The sequence below is a fragment of the Dryobates pubescens genome, chromosome 35, assembly GCF_014839835.1.
Source record: "Dryobates pubescens isolate bDryPub1 chromosome 35, bDryPub1.pri, whole genome shotgun sequence".
NCBI classification, from domain to species: domain Eukaryota; kingdom Metazoa; phylum Chordata; class Aves; order Piciformes; family Picidae; genus Dryobates; species Dryobates pubescens.
Window position 1 is genome coordinate 7813143 of NC_071646.1, and position 20569 is coordinate 7833711.

General features: G+C 55.4%; 1 protein-coding gene across 1 annotated transcript in view; it reads right to left on the minus strand.

The window, feature by feature from the left end:
- IPO9 (importin 9) overlaps positions 1 to 20569 on the minus strand; it is a 51634-nt gene that overhangs the window by 15799 nt on the left and 15266 nt on the right. Inside the window, exons 6-17 of the mRNA XM_054176412.1 lie at positions 20451 to 20537; positions 19018 to 19137; positions 13198 to 13298; positions 11582 to 11640; positions 10875 to 11026; positions 8066 to 8164; positions 7846 to 7952; positions 6667 to 6806; positions 3807 to 3966; positions 1633 to 1859; positions 1284 to 1432; positions 262 to 390 (exon numbers count right to left, since the gene is read on the minus strand). Of these exons, the coding sequence (XP_054032387.1) occupies positions 262 to 390; positions 1284 to 1432; positions 1633 to 1859; positions 3807 to 3966; positions 6667 to 6806; positions 7846 to 7952; positions 8066 to 8164; positions 10875 to 11026; positions 11582 to 11640; positions 13198 to 13298; positions 19018 to 19137; positions 20451 to 20537 (1530 nt within the window). The remainder of the gene's footprint in view (positions 1 to 261; positions 391 to 1283; positions 1433 to 1632; positions 1860 to 3806; positions 3967 to 6666; positions 6807 to 7845; positions 7953 to 8065; positions 8165 to 10874; positions 11027 to 11581; positions 11641 to 13197; positions 13299 to 19017; positions 19138 to 20450; positions 20538 to 20569) is intronic.

A 20569-nucleotide genomic window follows, 5' to 3' on the forward strand; every position in this document is an offset into this window, starting at 1 on the left:
TGAGCCTGGAGCTCCCTTCCAACCCTGACAGTTGTGTGATTCACCTCCCTTGCCCTGCTGGCCACACTTCTCTTGATGCAGCCCAGGATATTACCAAAAGCCACTCAGGCCCCTGAAGTACTTCCATGACAAACTGGATGGCAGACTCCTGAGGAGCTGCCAGTACAGCCACCAGCAAGCAAAGCCTTGGCTCCCTTGAAGGCTGTCACCTCTCTTGGGCTGGCACAGCCCTGCAGCCCTTCCCACTCCCCCCAGTGTTACCTGCATGGTTGCATTGTCATCTGTGTTCAGGCTGCACTGAGCCACTGCAGGGAAGGCTTGGCAGATGAGAAGCTGGGACAAAGGAGGTTTTGTGTTCCTCACAACTGTGGTCAATATATCAATAGAGGTCTGAAAGGAGAACAGCAACAAAACACAGCTCAGCAGCAGCCACAGTGCCCTAGGGCAGCACCACCCACCCCTGGCACAGGCATCAGCTGGAGGGCTGTGAGCCAGCACTGCAGACTCAGCCAGCCTGGCTGGACAGGCCAGAACACTTCCTAAATCAGAGGAACTCGGAGTCCCAGCCCCAGGCAGCACTGCCTCTGGCATGAACACATGGTGTGTGCTGGCAAAGTGCCCACAGCACTGCAAACATCCAAAGCAGGGCAGCCACCTACGTGGGGCAGCTCACAGCACCCTGCTGCCTGCTGTCAGCACAGCCAGAGAGCTGCTCCAGCTGACTCACTCCACTTGGTTGGTATTGATTTCAATGTATGTTAATTACCCAGAAGCAAGTGTTAGCCATGCCAGTCAGAGCAGAGCATTAGCAGTTCATGAGATTAGTTCCACACAATCACTCTCCACAGGCAATGCTCAGTCTTTTGTGAGGAGCCTTTGCACAGAAAGGACAAACCTGTGTCACTCATCTCCAGCAGTTCACACACAGGTGACAGAAACCAGAACAAGCCTTACACAAAAGGGCAAGGAAGAGCTGTGCAGCCTGCTGGGGAACATTGCAGCAGAAAGAGGAGGCTGTGACTGGAGAAGGGTGGCAAAACAAACAGTAAAAGTGACCAGGGGAACGCTGCAGAGACTGAGAGGAGGCCAGAGGGGCAGTTTATGGTTAACTTCCAGAAGCATCTCCCCCCACCTGCAGTTTGCCATCTCTCCACAAAGAAACCTCCACCAATGACCACAGTCACTGCTGCAAAGCAGTTTAGAAGCACCCTCCCTGCTCTCTGCAGAGGTTAAAGAAGAGGGAACCCCCTCCAGCTCAGCCCACGTACCACCGCAGCACTTACTGCACACAGCCCCGCTGGGATCTTGTCAGCAGGGGCCTGCATGATGCTGACGAGGGTTGGTATTAGCCTCATCTGCATTGGACCCTGGCAGGCTTCTATCTGAGCTAGCTCCTTAAAGATATCTTGGGCAAGAGAAGCAACAACTGGATCTGGAGAGAGAAAGCACCATTTACTAACAGAGACTGACAAACACCCGCAGGACTGCCAGCCCTGCTCTGAACAGGCCAAGCAGCAGACCTCCCTTCCAGCTCCCCCAGCCCACGTCACGGGCAGCCAGTTGTCAAGTGCTCAGCACCAGGGCTCAGGAGCAAGCCCAGCAGCAGGGTGAGGGTGCAGGCTGCATGCCTACCATTGCTGTACTTGACAAAGATGGCAATGGTGAAGGGGCAGATTTTGCTCTCCACGCTGGCGGTGAAGGCTGCGTCCACCGTGCAGACGATGCAGAGCGTCTCCATCACCAGGTTGAGCACCTCGGAGCTGAACTGAGCTGCCAGGTGGATGAGGCCGTCCAGGATGCTGGGAAGGAAGGGCTGCAGCACGTGGGTGCTCTCTGAGATCTTCAGCTGGTCACAGTAGCTAGAGAAGGGATACAAGAATAACCCCAAGACACCAAGGTGAGTGCTGCGTGCCTCGAGGCGAGCACCGGGGGCTCTCTTGCCCCTCCCCTTCTGCTTCCTCAGGTTCACTCCTGGAGGACTTTTCCCTGCTCTCCAGTAGAATCACAGAATGGATTGAAGGGACCTCCAAAAATCATCCAGTACAACCCCTCTGCAGCCAGCAGGGACATCCTCCACCAGAGCAGACCCTGTCCAGCCTCACCCTGAGTATCTCCAGGGATGGGGCCTCAGCCACCTCCCTGGGCAACCTGCTGCAGTGCTCCAGCAGCCTCCTGGGGCAGAACCTAACACAGTAGTCCTTGATCTCAACAGCTCAGCTAACTCTTCTCATTCCACCCCTGATGGCTCCCAGCAGCAGAGTTGAGCCAAGTGATGTTAAAAGCTTCTACCCCCTCTCAGGAACAGCTCTCTCAAGACCTCTTCATGGATGGAGAATGTGAATGGGAAGCAGCAGCCTGAGCCAGGCTCTCCCTGCTTCCAGAGCTTCACTCCCATGTTCTACAGGTGAGCTAGGGAGCCACAACAGCTCAGGAATAACTAAGATATGGCTCTGCCTTTATTGCCTCCTTCACATTGCAGTACAAACAGACAATCAGAGAATCACAGAATGCATCAGGTTGGAAGGGACCCTCAAAGGTCACCTTGCCCAAACTCCCTGCAGTCAGCAGGGACATCCCCAACCAGATCAGGCTCAGGGCCACACCAAGTTTGACCTTGAATGTCTCCAGGGATGGGGACAACCTGTTCCAGTGTCTCCAGTGTGCAGAACTTCCTCCTGATGTCCAACCTGTATCTCCCCTGCTCCAGTTTCAAACCATTGCCCCTTGTGCTACTGCTACAAGCCCTTGGAAACAGTCTCTGCCCAGCCTTCCTGTGGGCTCCCTTCAGGTACTGGAAGGCTGCTCTAAGGTCTCCTTGGAGCCTTCCCCAAGCTGAACTGCCCCAACTCTCTCACAGGAGAGGTGCTCCAGCTCTCTGATCATCTCATGGCCTCCCCTGGACTCTCACTGCAGGTGAGGTCTCACCAGAGCAGAGTGGCAGACTCACCTCCCTTGAAGTGCTGGCCACATGAGGTAGCTTTCTTGGGGGGAAGGTACAGAGGAGTAGGGGTTTTGCAAGGGGGTTTGTGTTGCTGTTTGGGTTTTACATCAATGTTCATATTTCACTTGGGAATCAAGGCAGAAATTTCCTTTGTCCTCATGAGTTATATACAAAACCAGGACAAATAAACCCCCAGCAAACCAAACATTCCTCCTTGCTGTGATTTGCTCCACAAACCCATCTGATGTCATTCTGCCACCTTTGTGACTGAACAGAGTAATCTGAGTTTCATCCTGATGCTTTTCATCACTCCCTAGTTCTGCTTGGCTTTGGGACTCTATCTTAGAATAGTCTGGGCTGGAAAGGACCTTAAAACTCCTTCCAGTTCCAACCCCCTGCCAGGGCTGGGGGGACACCTCCCACCAGCCCAGCTTGCTGAAGGCCTCATCCAGCCTCATCTCAAAACACTTCCAGGCAGGGGGCAGCCACAACTTCTCTGGGCACTCCCTTCCAGTGCCTCCCCTCCCTCACTGGAGCACTTCACAGAATCACAGAACGGGCTGGGCTGGAAGGGACCTCTGGAGCTCATTCAGTCCAACCTCCCCGCAGTCAGCAGGGACATCCCCAACTAGATCAGGTCCTCCTTGAGCCTTACCTTGTGTATCTCCACGGCAGCGCCCTCAGCCACCTCCCTGTGCAAGCTGTAGCCAGCCCTGCCTCTCAGTTCCCCGCTCCTCAGAGCTGCGCTCTCGCTGCTCTCGGCTCTCCTTCACCCAGAGCAAACCCCGGCCCAGACGGACGGACGCGCGCGGCACTGCGCCCGCGCCAGGCCTCGGGGCCGCGCCAGGCCCCGGGGCTCCCTTACCCCCAGATGGCCCTGACGGCGGAGATGCGCACGGAGGGAGGCTGCGTCTCGTGCAGGCCGCTGACGGTGGCTTGCAGGAACTGCTGGATCAGCGCCGGGGACATGGCCACGGTGAAGCGGCTGGCGGCCCAGAGCGCGCGGCCCAGCAGGAACGGAGACACTGCGGCAGAACACACGGCCCAGGGCCCTCAGTGCCAGGCTGCGGCAGGTGAAACCCACAGCTGCATCCGTGCAGCATCCCAAACCTCCCCGGCTGTGGTGGTTGAGAGGAAAGGCTCCGCTTTCCCTCCCCCACCGAGACAGAAACAGCGGCTAAAACCCAGTCGGAGAAATGAGAGTATATTGTACAAGGAAACAGATCCTGTGTAGCACAACAGACACAGGGATTTCACAGGAATACACAGCAAATGAACTCAACCACAAACCAGACCCCCCACAGAGGGGGCTTCCCCCTGTGCCCCCTTCACCCCCCTACCTCCCTTCTCCCCCAAAAGAGGTAGGAAAGAGGTAAGGACGGTTAACAGGGCAGGAAAGAAAGAGAGGCCTGGCACAGGAGTTAGTTAGTTAGTATCTTCTCTTAGTTGGCCAGAAGCAGTCCAGCCAAAAGGAACAGCAAAGGAAGAGAAAACTGAGAGAAAGTCCCAGCTCCCCTGGGTCTAACAATCTCACCTCCCACCTTACTTGGCCAATGAAATTCGTTTAGAATACCAAAATATTTTATAGACATTTAGCCAGTGTGCCCCTTCCTTAAAGGCACAGCCTCAAATGGTCACACCAGCCCAGCAGGAAAACAGCAGGCAAGCGTGGGGGCAGCCTCTGCCCACAGGCAGAACCCAGCTCACCTTCGGGGCTATCGCAGAGAAGAGCTTCTCCTCTGTGCCAAAGTAACTAAGCAGGCAGCTTCCCCCTCAGCTGCTCACACCTGACCTTGGGCACCAGCACAGCAGAGTTCTGCTGCTCACCAGGTCAGAGGTGAAGGAAGAGGAGGGAGGCCTTTCAGTACCTCCTGCTCTCCCAGCTCCATGCCCTGTCCCCAGCAGCAGCACTCAGGGGGAAGAATGAGAGAAAGAGAGCACGTGCACAGGAGCTCCTGCAGGTGACTCCCCTGGTTTCCAACCATCACCTTGCAACTACTGAACAGAACCTTCAACAGCCCCAGGGGAGCACTGGCTACTCAGTCCCCCCTCACCTGTTTACACCTACCAAGTGATGCTGCTGCTTTATGGTACTTGACCCTTCTGCCTTTGCAGGCTGGAAGCATCCTGCTCTAGCTAGCCCACCTCAAACAGATGATGCTCTCTGTGTCCCTGCATCTTTACTGCCACCATTTATACTCCTGCAAGTATTCATTGTAAGCTGAGGACATAAAAACCCCAGCCCCAGCCATCCAGCCAGACAGAAGCTTTGTTTGCTGAGGCATTCAGTAAAGCAAAACAAAAATAACAGTACAAAAGCCCTGCACCGAGATTGGAGCAGGCCCCAGCAGGCCCCAGGGCCAGTGCAGGCTGCTGAGATCCAGAGCAGCCCTGCAGAGAAGGACTTGGGGGTGCTGGTGGGGGAGAAGCTGGGCAGGAGCCAGCAATGGGCACTGGCAGCACAGAAGGCCAAGGGCAGCCCGGGCTGCATCCAAAGCAGCTTGGTCAGGGATGGAGAGAGGGATCCTGCCCCTCTGCTCTGCTCTGGGGAGACCTCACCTGCAGGGCTGTGTCCAGCTCTGAGGCCCCCAACACAAGAAGGACCTGGAGCTGCTGGAGAGTGTCCAGAGGAGGCTACAAAGATGATCAGAGGACTGGAAAACCTCCCCTGTGGGGACAGGCTGAGGGAGTTGGGGCTGTTCAGCCTGGAGAAGAGAAGGCTCCAGGGAGACCTCAGAGCTGCATTTCAGTATCTGAAGGGAGCTACAGGCAGGCTGGGCAGGGGCTGTTTCTAAGGGGTTGCAGTGATAGGACAAGGGGCAATGGTTTGAAGCTGGAGCAGGGCAGATTTGGGTTGGACATCAGAGGAAGTTCTGCACCATGAGGCTGGTGAGACACTGGAACAGGCAGCCCAGGGAGGTGGTTGAGTTGCCATCCCTGGAGACATTCAGGATCAGACCTGATGTGGCCCTGGGAGCCTGATTTAGTTGGAGGTGTCCCTGATGACTGCCAGGGGGCTGGACAAGATGACCTTTGAGGGTCTCTTCCAACCCAGGGCAAGCTGTGAGTCTGTGAAAAAGTTACAAAGCACAAGACCTCTTTGTCTGACCACCACTGCTCAGCATTAAATGCTTACCCTCAGCTCTCCAGAGCAAAGAGCTCACAGCCCAACAGCACACATGGCAGTGAATGGCAACAGCTGAGGCTGGTTTCCCACCTGCACTGCACACTGTGCACACTACTTCTTCATCCAAAATGAAGTTCCACCAGCCCAGGTCCCTGAAGGCCTCATCCAGCCTGGCCTTCAACACCTTCAGGGAGAGAGCAGCCACAGCCTCCCTGGGCAGCCTGTGCCAGAGTCTCCCCAGCCTCACTTTCAACAATTTCTTCCTCATCTCCACTCTCAGTCTCTCCTCTCCCAGCTCAAATCCATTGTCTCTCAGCCTGTCCCTCCCAGCCCTTGTCCCAAGTCCCTCCCCAGCTCTCCTGGAGCCCCTTCAGGTGCTGGAAGGTTGCTCTGAGGTCTCCCTGGAGCCTTCTCTTCTCCAGGCTGAACAGCCCCAACTCTCCCAGCCTGTGCCCATAGGAGAGGTTCTCCAGCTCTCTGATCATCTTTGTGGCCTCCTCTGGACCTGCTCCAGCAGCATGCAGACACTTTTGTTAGGAAGAGATTGCCAAGATCTGGCTCTCAGCAGCTGCTCTGAGGAATGCAAGGCCCAACACACCTGAGAGGTTGAGGTCTGCAAGAACAACGTTGGTGAGGAAGCCGTGCATGTCGAAATGGATCCTGCCGTTCTTCACGCTGTCTGTGATGATGGACTTCACTGAGCCCAGGGCTAGCATACAAGCTTCATGGATTTTCCACCTGCAAAGCAATTCATATACCCTGAGGTTGCTGTACCACCATCACCTCCACAAATGAACACAAACTCTGAACTGAAGCTGTCACAGTCACTTGCTCCAAGCTACCGCAGCTATTTTCTTGATCCCGGAGCAGAGGATTTGTAAAGGCCCTGAAAGAAGTGAACAGCAGCACAACTCTGCAAGGTGGGAGCTTGGACACTCACCCAGGACAGACACCCTCCTTAATCACCTCCTAAAGCATCACTTGAGTTAATTGTTACCTCCTGGACCAGTTTTGTTCCCCGAACACAAAAGCAATGCAGCTCCTCTCTGAAGGCTTCCATCTCGGCTGTGCCTTGCTGGACCATTCCCCCTGCAGCAGCCCTCTGCCACCCAGTACTTGAAAGGTTTCCAAAGGCCTGGGTTTGCATTGTGTTAATGATGATGAAACTGGGTCATGGGCAAACACAACCTCTCCTTGGATTTAGCTCTGCAGCAAATGGCCTACTGCAGAAGTCCCCAGAAGCCTCAGAGGCTGATCCCAGCCATTCACTTGCTGCTCACTACACAGAGGGGCTGCTGACACACATCCCAAACACTGAGCTAATGCACTGGAAAACCAAAGGAGAACAGTTGTGGAGCAGCAAGCAGGTATTCCTGCAGCTGAGCTCTCTCCTCCCATCCCCAGGTAACATTAACCTCCTCAACACTGAGGCCCTTGAAGGTTTGCATGAGCTGAGCCCAGAGGCTAAGCGCTGCCATTTCCCTTCAGTGTGCACAAGGAATCCTCACTGCTACAGGAAACTGCCAGGGAAGAAAGCAGCCAGGGGGAACAGGCAGCTTGTGCTGTAACTGCTGAAAGCATCCCACAGGAGATGTCCTCATCTGGCTCAAGAACTGCTGCCCTGCCTTTTTCTCCTTCTAAGCAGGGCTCTCTCATTTCACCCTTGTCCCTCAGCAGCAGTGCCACAACAAGAATGTGATTCACTTGTGCTGCACCCAGGGCTGCAGAAGAGCTTGAAACTCCCAGCAGGGTCACTCCTTGCTGCCCCCCTCCTTACCAGTGCTCAGCACCACTGTTTTTAGCCTGCTCAGCTTCCTGGAGATGTCTTGTAGCTGCTGCAGCCAAGGCAGATGCACTCTCGTTCTGGAAATCAGCAGCCACAGCCTGTGCAGAGGGCAATGACAACACTGCATTGGTGCAGGGTAAGGCCCCTCATGAAGCTTTGTTATTTGCTATTCCTGGTTTGGTTGCACCTAAATGTGGAACACATTTCATACCAGCAGCAGGTCCTGGGCAGCAATCCTCACTGTGTAAGAAAAAGTATCATCATCTTCATCCTCCACAAACTGCTGTGGATTTGCAGTCCAAACCTTTATCTGAAACAGAAAGGGGACAAGGACAGGAGGGGTGGGTGATGAGTTCAGAACACAAAGGCTACAAGGATGCTGAGGAGGTTGGAGCAGCTCTCTGGACCAAAGGCTGAGAGAGTTGGGGCTGTTTAGGCTGGAGAAGAGCAGCCTGAGTGGGGATCTGATCAATGCTGATCAATACTTCGAGGGTGTCAGGAGGAAGGGACCAGGCTTTGTTCAGTCACAGCTCAAGGGGCAATGGGCTCAAAGTGGAACATGAGAAGTTCCACCTAAACCTGAGGAGGAACTTCTGTAAGGGTGGCAGAGCACTGGGGCAGAGAGGTGGTGGAGCCTCAGTCTCTAGGTGACCCTGCCTTGGCAGGGTCCTGGACTCACTGATCTGCAGAGGTCCCTCCCAGCCCCTACCACTCTGATTCTGTGCTAAAAGGGAACTTTTCTGTTCCCAGGAACCTTGGTTTTGCAACACTCCCTTCAGAATTGTTCCCTGCCATAAGAAGTGGCATCCTCAGCTGCTGGGTCTTACACCCTCCTGGAGAGACCTCTGAGAAGGAGACTCTGAGCTCATCTTGCTCTCTGCTCCTCATTTCAGCTCAGAATCTGACAGAGCTGAGGACTGAGCTGGAACCAGTGGTAGAGAGTTTGATTTAGAGATGAGGAATGGGAGAAGCAGCTGACTCTGAGCAGAGTGCCTGCTTTTCTGCACGCCTACCTAAACCAGATGCTGGCAGCCAGGCTTGGCAGGCCAGGAGCATTGGGGATCTCACTACAAATTATCTCATGCTGCCAGCACAATCCCAGGCAGCAGGATAATCCTCCTCTGACAGTGTAATACTTCATGAAGGAAGAAAGAAAGAGAGCTCCTTAGCCTGGAGAGGGCTCTGGGCAGACTCCTTGCAAGAAAGATGGAGATGTTTCAGCAGGGCCTAGACTCAGCCCCCCCACCAACCCTTCCTGCTTTAAGCTTTCAAGCCCAGTTTGAGTTTTGAATCCTTGTCCAGCCACTGCCAACCCTGAACACTGGACTGAGCCTACACTTTCAGCAGTCCCTAAGTACTGATCATGATTTTTGGAGAAGCTTAGGACTCAGCTCTTGACAGTGCTGAAAACCACAGAATCTGCTGGGACAGACAAGGGCTGATGGTTTGAAACCAAAAGAGGGACGGTTTGGATTAAATGTAGAGAAGAAATGCTGAGACTGCTCCATGCTGCCCAGAGCAGCTGTGGATGGTTCAAGCTCAGCTTGGCTGGGGCTCTGAGCAACCTCATCTGAGGGAGCTGGGGTTGCTTAGCCTGCAGGAGGCTCAGGGGAGACCTCATTGCCCTCTGCAACTCCCTGAAGGGAGGTTGGAGCCAGGTGGGGGTTGGGCTCTTCTCCCGGGCACCCAGCAGCAGAACAAGAGGACACAGTCTCAAGCTGTGCCAGGGCAGGTTTAGGCTGGAGGTGAGGAGAAAGTTCTTCCCAGAGAGAGTTGTTGGCCATTGGGATGTGCTGCCCAGGGAGGTGGTGGAGTCCCCATCCCTGGAGGTGTTCCAGAGGGGATTGGATGTGGCACTTGGAGCCATGGTTTGGTCATGAGGTCTGTGCTGACAGCTTGGACTTGATGATCTTTGAGGTCTCTTCCAACCTGGGTGATTCTGTGCTTCCTGCTCACTGGAACTAGATGAGCTCTGCTGCTCCCTTACAACCACTCTGTGGTTTGCTGTCCACATTCCACCTCATTAGTATCTACAAACATGGACAGTCTGAGAGCCAAGAGGCTGGAGCCAGCTCTGCTGGGGGGTGCTCAATGAGAGGGCAAGGGGCAATGGTAGAAGCTGAGGCACAGAAGTTCCATTGAAACAGGAGGAGAAAGTTTTTCCCTGTGAGGCTGACAGAGCCTGGAGCAGGCTGCCCAGGGGGGTTGTGGAGTCTCCCTCTCTGGGATATTCACAACCAGCCTGGATGTGTTCCTGTGTGAGCTGCCTTGGGGGATCCAGCAGGAGCAGGGAGGTGACTGTCCCCTTGCACTCAGCTCTGCTGAGACCACAGCTGGAGAGCTGTGTCCAGCTCTGGGCACCTCCACACAAGGGGGAGGTGGAGGTGCTGGAGCCAGGGCAAAGGAGGGCAAGGAAGGGAAGAGCCTGGAGAGTAAATCTTGTGAGGAGCAACTGCAGGAGCTGGGGATGGTTAGTGTGAGGAAGAGGAGGCTGAGGGGAGACCTCACTGCTCTCTGCAGCTGCCTGGAAGGAGGCTGTGGAGAGGTTGGTGCTGGTCTCTTCTCACAGGTCATTAGTGACAGAAGAAGAGGCAATGGCCTCAAGCTGCAGCAGGGCAGGGCTAGGCTGGACATCAGGAGTGCTCAGACACTGGCACAGGCTGCCCAGGGAGGTGGAGTCCCCAACCCTGGAGGTGTCTAAAGGTCCTTTGGATGTGGAGCTTGGGGCTATGGTTTAGGGGTGACCCTTGCAGAGCAGGGGCAGTGGCTGGACTTGGGGATCCTGAGGTCTTTTCCAAGATGAGTGTCTCTGTGATTCTGTGACCCTGCTCTGGCAGGGGATGGATTGGATGACCTCCTGAGGTCCCTTCCAAGCCCTAACATTCTGTGATTCAGGACCACCTGGATGCTGTTGCCCTGCTGGCAGAGCAGTGACAGAACAGCCCAGCAGATTACAGCAGCTTCCACACACTGGGAGCCTTCCTAGGCATTAGCTGTTGCAAAGCAATTCTTTGGCTCACCTGCTCCTCTGTGATCTGCATGTAGAGAAGGATGTAATAGATCAGCTCTGGCAAGGCCTTCTTCACTGTGCTTTTGAACTTGTTGTTTTCCAGCAAGGCATGGACAAACTCAAATATGCTGAACACCAGGTTTTCAAACCCCAACACTTCACCTGGACAAAGGAATGGAAGAGAAAAAAGCAGCTGCCTGGATATGCCAACACAGAGAGAAAGGCAGAAGTGAAAACAAGCCCCATGACTGAACATGCTGACAGACAGAAAAGGTACACAGGGGTGTCCAAAGTATCTCCAAACTGTTAGCTTGGCTGATGAGCTCATGCTTATTCTTACTTCTGGACTAGCAAGAGCAGCAGCAGCCCCAGGTCTGACCTCATCTCTCTTCTCTCTGCACACCCCTCACTGAAACTGCTTAAGCCCCACCTCAAAACCTCTTTGGTTTTCTTTTGTGCCATTCTTTTAACCTCAGAATTGTTGCAGAACTCACTGCCTGAGTCTTTAGAATGGTTATGTTGTGTGGCTTCACTGACCACAGGCACCACTGACTTGGAACAGAGTGATGGACACTGCTCCAACACCAGAAATGGAGCTCTGAGCTCTGAACTCCAACCTCCTGCAGGGCTTCAGTCACTGTGCTGACAGCAGCAGTGGTCAGGTAAGGCCATTCCTCCCCAGAGTGAAGGCTGAAGTGCAGTTTCACAAGTTCTTACCATCAGAGTCCACAGGGTCCTCCACCTCCTCTGTGTAGTTTACCTCAGTTCTCACATAGGTGGATGGAGTTAAGGAAATAAATGCATTGCTCTGAAGAACTGCAGCTGGCTGGGAATGGATCTGCTCCTGCCACACTATCCCTGCAGCTAGGGAAGCTTTCTGTCTTACAAACAAACCTCTGTCTTATGCAGTCCTGTGTGTGGCAGAACCACAGAATTAACCAGCTTGGAGAAGACCTCTGAGATCATCAAGTCCAACCTACCACCCAACACCTCCTAAGCGACTAAGATGGGCTCTGTGTGCTGCCCAGCTTCAAAGAGCACCTCCACAAACCCCTTCCCTTCAGCACAGCCTTCAGATCATTCAACTAACTTAAACCAAGGCCACCCAGAAGTGCACTTACACTCCAACTCTGCAAGAACAGAACCGCTCAGACTCCCACTTTGCAGAGGGCACTGACCCAGTTCAGCACTTCGCTGCTGCTGAAGGGTGAGGAGCCACCCCCTGATCCCACCTTGTGGTAGCTCTGCTCCCTGCCAGGCCTCTCCATGAGCCTCCAACCCTGGGAAGGGGCAGAAAACTAACTTGGGGGTGGATAAGAAGGAAGTTTCTTTGGGGATGCAAATTGAAGGTTCCACAAACCCCAGAGCAAACCCAAGGGAAGGAGGGACAAGGCTCTCCCCTTCTGCAAACAGAAAGCCATTCTTGTCAGCTCAGGACTGCAGTGGGAGTCAGGAGAGGGAGAAAAGCACCATCAAAACCTTAGCAAACAGCTCCTGAACTTTAACAGGGGTCTGAAACAAACCCAAATGAAAGCAGCCTGCCTCTGCTTGCAGCAGCACTAAGGCCACCTTTATGTTCTCCCTGCCCATTTTCACTCCCCAGGAGCCTTTCACCCAACATGCAGTAGGAGTCTCAAACACCAGACTATGCACAAGCAGCTTTGATATAATGAGATCAAGATCTGTGACCTCCAGCACAGCCAGCCTTATGGAACTGCAGGGGAAGAGCTCAGGAAACCCCTATGCTGCTGTCCCAAGCAGTGCCCAGTTCTGGGGTTTAACCCCAAAATGCAGAAAGAGCTGCAGGAGGCTCAGCATTCTCCAGCTGCTGATGAAAAAAACCCCAACTTTGGGATGAACACCATGGAAAAGTTTGGCTTGGCAGTTGGGAAGCACTGGGAAAGGCACCAGCAGAGCTGAACAGCTCTGAGTGATGGTGCAGTAATGGCCACTGTGAAGTCCAAAAGGCAAAGCAGCCACTGCTGCTGCTGCAGCACAGGGATGTTGCAGGTTCTCCTCCACCTGCAGCCTTTGCATTGGCATTGGACATCTCTTAACAAAGCCAATTTTGGCTGGGGAGCAGCAGAGGCCATGCAGAGGTCAGCTCAGTTCCACAGCCTGTGCCACACAGGCACTCGCAGCATGCACTGAGGACACTGCAGCTGCAGGAAGCTTCCTGGAGCCCACTGAAGTGACAGAGATCCCCAGGACATCTACACCACAGGGGTTTCTCAGGGCAGACTGCTCCATGGCCACCAGCCCTGTGCAGGGCCTGCCTGTGCCTGAGGCAGCTGGCCCTGCCCTGCTGCAGCTGCAGCAGTTACAAAGGATATAAGGCAGCGCTCTCGGTCAGGGTGTTCCAGACGATGGGCAGGATCTGCTGCATGGAGGACACCATGTGCTTGGGGTAGTTCTTCACAAGTGCTGTCACAGCCTGGGAGAGAAAGAGACTAAAAACAGGTGTGGAAAAGCATCAGCACACCCAGAGCATGGGCTGCCCTTCCATCAACAACTGAGAACACACAGAGTCGCCTCCTGACCAGGCAGTCCCCTCCCCTGCACCGACAGAGCCCTCTTCAGAGTGACTCTTCTGCAGGGAAGGGCAAGGCAGGATTCACAGGCTGGAAGATGTACAGCCCTGGAGATGAAGGCAAGGGGAAGGTTGAGTGGCAAGGTGCAGACTGCAGTCAGAAGTGGATGGCTGCAGGGAGCAGCTGGAGAGATCTCATCCCAGGAAATGAACTCTGCTGCCAAATCAAAGCAGGCCACAGGCTCCTCCCCACAGGACATCCACCTGCACCCCAGGGAAGTGCTGCAGGTGAAACCCCACCCAGAGAAGTCCCTCAGCCAGGTCAGCTGCAGACACAGGCAGCAGTGCAGCACTAGGGCTGTCTGAGGGCAGCTCCACAGCAGGCTGTGCCCAGGGCTGCTGGAGCAGTGAGCCTGGCACAGGAGCCAGGGAAGCCTCAGGCCCCCTCCCAGGCACCATCTCCTGCAGGGGCACAGCTCCAGCTCCTTTCCTTTGGTTACAGGACCTCTCAAGCTGACTGGTAGCTGCTCCAAGACATGTGGCTGTCAGGGGGTTTCTGCTTACCCCATCCTACCCTCAGCCCAGTGTGGGTGTTTGCAGCACTGGCTGCATGAAGAGAGAGCAAAGAATGGTTTACCCTCCTAACCCCCAGCTGTCTACTGCTGGGCCTGCAGCCACTGTGCCTGTTGAGAGTGGGCAGGCAGAGCTAATCCAGACACACAAAGAATGAGCCTGGGAGCTGCCAGACACACTACAGAAAAGCCCTGCTGGCAAAAAGCAGCCTCAGAAAAGGAGAGGCTTCTGCAGGTGCTGGCAGAGGAGCTGAACCTCATCTGCAGGGCAGCTGCAAGCCCAGCACCCCAGCTATGGCCACAGCAGCATCTGGAGAGACTTGTGCCATCTGCCAGGGCCCCCTGGGAGCTTCTCTAACCTGTCTTGCAGCAAGCACTGCTAAGAGAGTCCTTCAACAGCTCTGCACTTGCAGCAGCCAGGGGCTGCATGTGCAAGTTCATCACTTCCCTGCAGTGCAAGCCAGAGGAACAAGAGCTCTCTGGGCTGGCAAATGGTGCACCTCACCCCCTGGCCTCTCATTCTGCCAGGTCCCACTGCTTGTTTGAGCTGAAAGCACTGCCCTGCAGATCTCCTCCAGTCTGCTCCACCACACAGTGAACTCTCCAAGAAAATCCTTCTCCCCCTCTCTTCAAGCTGCTCCCCCAAGCAGAACATGCAATGGCCAAGCCAGGCAGTAAGCCACTGCCCCCAGCCCCCCAGCCTGAGCCACTGCACAGACACCAAGATCACCACTGGGGAGCACCACCACAACTCCTGAGCCCCTTCCAGCTACTCCAGAAGCAAATACCTGACCACATCACCACTAATTGCTCAGCACCTCCCTAAGGTCACTGCATTAAAGCCTTTTCTTGCTTCACTTCCTATGTGTGTCTTTAGACAGAGAAGGGATGCCCCAGCCTGGGGATAAACAGCTCACAGCAGAGGCCAGGCAGCTGCAGCAGCAGCCCAAGCTGAGCATTCAGCAGCAGTGCAGCTCAGAAACTGGGAGCTTTGCCCCAGGCCATGGCTGCCAGCCCCAGCCAGCAGTGAGGAGGGGAGGCTTAATGACTTCCTGTGACTAACTTCTTGTTCCAACAGCAGGAAAACCAGAACCTGACCTGCTGTGTCTCACCCAGGGTGTTGGAGGCACAGGGCTGGAGTGAGGCAGCAGGGCAGCAAGGCTGTGAGGTACTGCTGCTTCTGATGCAATCACTGCACACCAGACAGAACCATGGAGCTGTTTGGGTTGGCAAAGCCCTCTGAGATCCCTCAGGCCAGCACCAACCCAACCCCCCCATGGCCACCAAACCCTGGCCCCAGTGCCATGGCCACAGCTTGCTGCAACCCCTCCAGCCATGGGGACTCCACCACCTCCCTGGGCAGCCTCTGCCAGGCCCTGAGCACTCCTCCAGCAAAGACATTTTGCCTCCTCTCCAACCTCAGCCTCCCCTGGCACAATTTCAGGCCAGCTCCTCTCACCCTGTCACTTGTTATATGGGAGCAGAGCCCAACCCCCCCCTGGCTCCAGCCTCCTCTCAGGGAGCTGCAGAGCAATGAGGTCTCCCTCAGCCTCCTCTGCTCCAGCATCAACCCCCCCCAGCTCCCTCAGCTGCTCCTCCCCAGCCCTGCTCTCCAGACCCTTCCCCAGCCTCTCAGTGTCCTTCTTGGAGTGAGGGGCCCAAAACTGACCCCAGGATTTGAGGTGCAGCCTCACCAGTGCCCAGGCCAGGGCCAAATTGCTGCCCTACTCCTGCTGGCCACACCACTGCTGATCCAGGCCAGGATGCTGGTGGCCTTCTAGGCCACCTGGGCACACCCTGGCTCATCTTCAGCCAGCTGCTGACCAGCACAAACACATCACATTCATACTCCCTTGCTATGAAATCTGCCTTCCCTCTCCTCCCTGCCATGCTCAATGGCTGCTCCTCTCACACAGTCACCAGTGGGCATTCAGCAGCACTGCCCTGGGATTCAAGAGCTCACTCCCTCAGACACCAGGTTAATCCAGGCCTCTCTCAAACACCAGAGCAGTAAATGCTACCACTGCTGCTGCCTTCCAGTCCTCACCATTGGAAGTACTGCTGCTGTGGCCAAGCTTCCCACCTGCTCCCAGGGTTACAGGCACAGACTCCTCCTGATCACTGCTTCCAAGCTTGTAAGTGCCCTGGGAAAGCCTGAGGCCAGATGAGCACCCAGTGCCTTGCCATGATGTGATCCAACCTGCCTCCTCTGCTAGCCAGAGCTGTCCCAGCAGGTCAGGCAGCTGTGAGCACTCCAGCACTGCTCCCTCAAGCTCCCCCCCACATCCTGCAGAGTGTTTTGCCATGGACAGCAAGGACTGCCCCTGACTTCCACTGAGAACTTCAGCAGCCTTGGAGTACAAAACTCTCAGGAGACAAGGAAGGAAAACAATCATCTTCCTGTCATCTGCTGCACAGCAGCTCAAGGGGCAGAAGCCTGGGCTGAGTTTGCAGCTGGCTGCAAATGTGCTCTAGAAAGAGGCTCAATTTCCCCCTCTGGTGCATCAGCATTTCAGGGGGGTCCTGTGCTGAGCTCATCTCTGGAGCTGCCTTAGCTAATCCCTTGAGGTCTCTCCCTTCTGCATTACAATGCTTATGAAACCCACTCCTCTGGGAGGGGAGGCAGCTCATGGCTCCTTCACCTCACTTTCTTCTCCCTTAAGACAATTGGGGTGATCAGCTCAGAAGCCCTAAGTGACAAGGGCCTGACTGGCCCTGAGTGCACAGCCAGAATGCTCAGCTCCTCACAAAGCCTCCCACAGACCCTGCCAGCAGCACACCTCCTGCATTCCCTGCTGAAATCCACCCTGCCACCCAGCACACAGCTCTGCACTCAGGCCCACATCCTCTCTTGCACTGCACCCAGCAGTGGCCAAGGAACACAGCAGCTAGGAACAGAGCAGGAGGATGATGACATCTCCTCAAACACCTTCCCAGTCTGTCCCAGCTCTCAAGAGACTACTGCTGTGTCCCAGCACAGACACCAACAGCTCCAGCTCCTGCAGGCAGGAACAAGACAGGCTGCAGAGTGAATGAACAGGAGAGAGCTGGCCTGGAAACTCTTCTCCCAAGCAGCAAGTGCCAGGACAAGAGGCAATGGCCTCCAGCTGCCCCAAGGGAGCTTTAGGTTAGACAATTTCTTCCCCAAAAGGGTTGTTGAGCCCTGGCCCAGGCTGCCCAGGGCAGAGGTGGAGTTTCCAGTCTGTGGAGCTGTGGAGCCATGGCTTGGTGGTGCCCTGGCAGTGGACTCTATGCTCTTCAAGGGCTTTTCAAACTGAAATGAGTCTGTCAGGCTCAGACTGGAACTACCCTTTACCAACTGCTTTCTGTGTAGGCTGGAAGCTACTCCTGCTGGAGCTGGATGTTTAGTCTGCACTCAGATTCAGCCACTCCTGAGCTGCAGCCTCTTCAAATCAAGCTTTCCCCTGGCAGAGCAGCCCAGAGCTCCCTCTTCATGTCAGAGTCCCAAGGTTACTGTCCCAGGAGCCCCAATGCACAGAGAATGGAAAGGAAAAACCCCACAAGAGACACTGCCCCAAGCTGCCAGCATCCACCCAGACTCCCTCTGGTGCAGCACAGCAGGGACCAAGCTCCTGCTGGCCCCAGGGCACGACAGACCTGCAGCCCCTGCCAGAGAAGGGCCACAGCCAGGCTACCACTGCCCTCAGCAGCACTAAGGACAAGCTCCATGCTGCAGGACTCAGCAGCTCCTCTTGGTGTGCTGCAGCAAGAGGCTTCCTTGTCCCAGTGCACAGCTGGTCCTTAGGCAGCACCTTTGGTGCTTGCCTTCAGCAGCTGTTCCTCACAGTTCTCTTCAGGGAACATGGCTGAAGGGGCCTGAGCCACCCCCTGCAGCAGCCTGAGCACTGCTCACCCCAGCAGACAGGCAAGGCCATGCAAGGCCTGGGTCTGATTCTGCAGCTCATCTTTTTGAGCTCCTCTTTCCCCCTCAGTGCTGCCCAGCCACTGCAGGGATGTCTCAGCCACGCTGGCACTCCTGGCCCCACAGCCTGAGCTACATCCACACACAGCTCTGCAAGCCCCTCTCCTTTTGCCAGCAGGCCAGGGCAAGACAAACTCTTCCCATTTCTCTTTGGCAGGGAGAATTTAGCACTAAAGAGAGATGGAAGGCTCTGGGAAAGCATCTGCATGGAGGAAGCTTTTAGAACCTCACTGCAGCAGAATTCTGCAGCACAGCCATTGAATAGCTGTGCCTGGTGTCCCAGCAAGAGGTGTGCAGGATCCCTAAGATCAGTGAGGGACAAGGGCAGATCACCCTGTGAATAGATCCCTAATGGACAGCTCCTGGGGATCTCACCACTGCTGTCTTCAGGAACTGATGAGGGAACTGCTTGGGAGAGTCAAGCACAGAGTCACAAAGCTGCTGCAGGCACTGGAAGGTGTCCAGAGAAGGGCCACCAGGAGGAGCAAAGGGCTGGAGCTGCTCTGGGGACAGGCTGAGAGGGGTGGAGAGTGTCCCTGCCCATGGCAGGGGGGCTGGAACTAGATAGAATCACAGAATCAATAAGGTTGGAAGAGAACTCAAAGATCATCAAGTCCAACCTGTCACCCAGATGGTCCTTGGAGTCCCTTCCAGCCCTGACAACTCTGTGATTCTATGAGCTGTGAGCACAGCTGAGGCAGCTGGGGCTGGGAGCAGAGCAGCCTGAGGGCTGGAGCCAGGCTCTGCTCAGGGATGGCCAAGGACAGCACAAGGGGCACTGGGGGCAAGCTGGAGCAGAGCAGCTGCCAGGGGAGCAGGAGGGAAAACTTTGTCCCTGGGAGGCTGCTGGAGCCTGGAGCAGGCTGCCCAGAGAGGCTGTGGAGTCTCCTCTGGAGCCTGGATGTGTTCTGGGTGCCCTGCCCTGGGTGCCCTGCCCTGGCAGATCTCCAGAGGTCCCTTCCAGCCCCTCACACTCTCTGATTCTGTGACATTTTCCTCTTCTCAACATGAGACCAGCACAGAGGTGATGCAGACTGCAGCCTCTGCTCTCCAGCACACCTGACAGGGCACTGGTTCCCAGCTCTTTGGCCAGGCTGCACAGCCTTACCTTCAGCACTTCCATCTTAAAGCCACTGTCTGATGTGGGTCCATCAGGCATCTGCAGGGCCTGAACAAAGGCCTCAGTGAACTGCTGCACCACAGGGAAGATCAGGACCTTGGCTGCACCCTGGATGTAACCAACACAAGCACAGGTGAGGCCCAGGCAGACCCCCAGGCTGCACAAGCAAAGCACTTTCCTGCTGCACCACCAGACAGGGCCTGGTGGTAACACTGCAAAGTCACAGCCTTGTTTCAGGCCTCAGTTGGCTTCCTCCTGATGCTGGCAGCTAAGCTTCAGACCACACAGCAGGGCCTGCTCCACACCACCCCCCATCTACACTGATCACCTCAGGCTCTAGAGATGCAGACAGTCCAGTCTGGAGAGTCTCAGGAGGAGGCTGAATTAGGTGAGATGAATCATTCCCAGCACCCAGTCACCCAGACCTCCCCTGGGGTGGCTCCATCACACAGCAGCAATCAGAGGGAGCCCTGCAGGTGGCATTTAGCTGCCTCCTGAGCCACCCAAGCCAAACAAGCTCTTTGGGAGCTGAGTATCAGCAGCTGGCCTGAAGATTCCCAGGCTGAGCCTTCCCAGCAAAGTGCAGCATTTCTCCAGATGTCAAAGCAGTCACAAGCAGCACTGGGCAGAGACACTGAACAGAAGCCATTGTGTTGAGAGGATTCCTCCTAAGCCAGCTAAGGGCTGGGAGCTTCCATCAGCTGCCAGAGGCCACCTCAGCCACTGGCAGCAAGATTGCCTCTTTCTCTTTTGCTCTGAACCCAGATGCCAAGAGCAAAGCTTTTGTCTTCAAGGTGTAAGGACCCTTCCAGCTCCCCTGCAGAACAAGACAGTGGGGAGCTACAGGTGACCTTGCACCTTGCCACCCAGCAGTGCTCAGCCACCAGACTGAGTCATCCCCTTCCCATCCTCACCCCCAAAAACAGTCTACAAGAACAATTTTTTGACTGGGAAAGCCACTGGCAAAGGCCTTGGGTTAGGGCCATGGCCATCTGGCCTTTAGCAGCTGTGCTCAGACCAGACTCTAGCTCTGCAGTTTGGTTTCCACCACCCCTTGAGGAGCAGCAGCTTGCAAGCAAAGCCTCACCCACAGCCACGAACTGCCCCTCCAGCCCAGATGGCCAGGGCCTGGCAGGTCACCAGCCTGCTGGAGACTGGAAGCTCTGAGGGGTTTCCAACCTCCAGGCTGTGACACCACCTCCTCCCCACGCTCTCAGCTCTTACAAGCACATCTCCTGACACATCCAGCTCCACCAGCAGGGGCAGGGACAGTCCCAAGGCATGCAAAGGAGGGACTCAGCCCCTTGACACCTGGGAAATGACAGCCTCCCTGCCCACAAATGACAGCATTCTCCAAGGTTTGATTCCCACATGCCCAAGTGTTTGGAACCTGACTCCAGGGGAGTCTGACAGCCTCTTGCCTTTTCCAGCTCCTCCATGTTGCAGATCATGTGGGCACAGGTGGTGAAGATCTCCACTGCCCGCGACCTGGTGCGGATGCCGTAGACCTGGGGGAGGTTCCACAGGAGATCAGGCACAC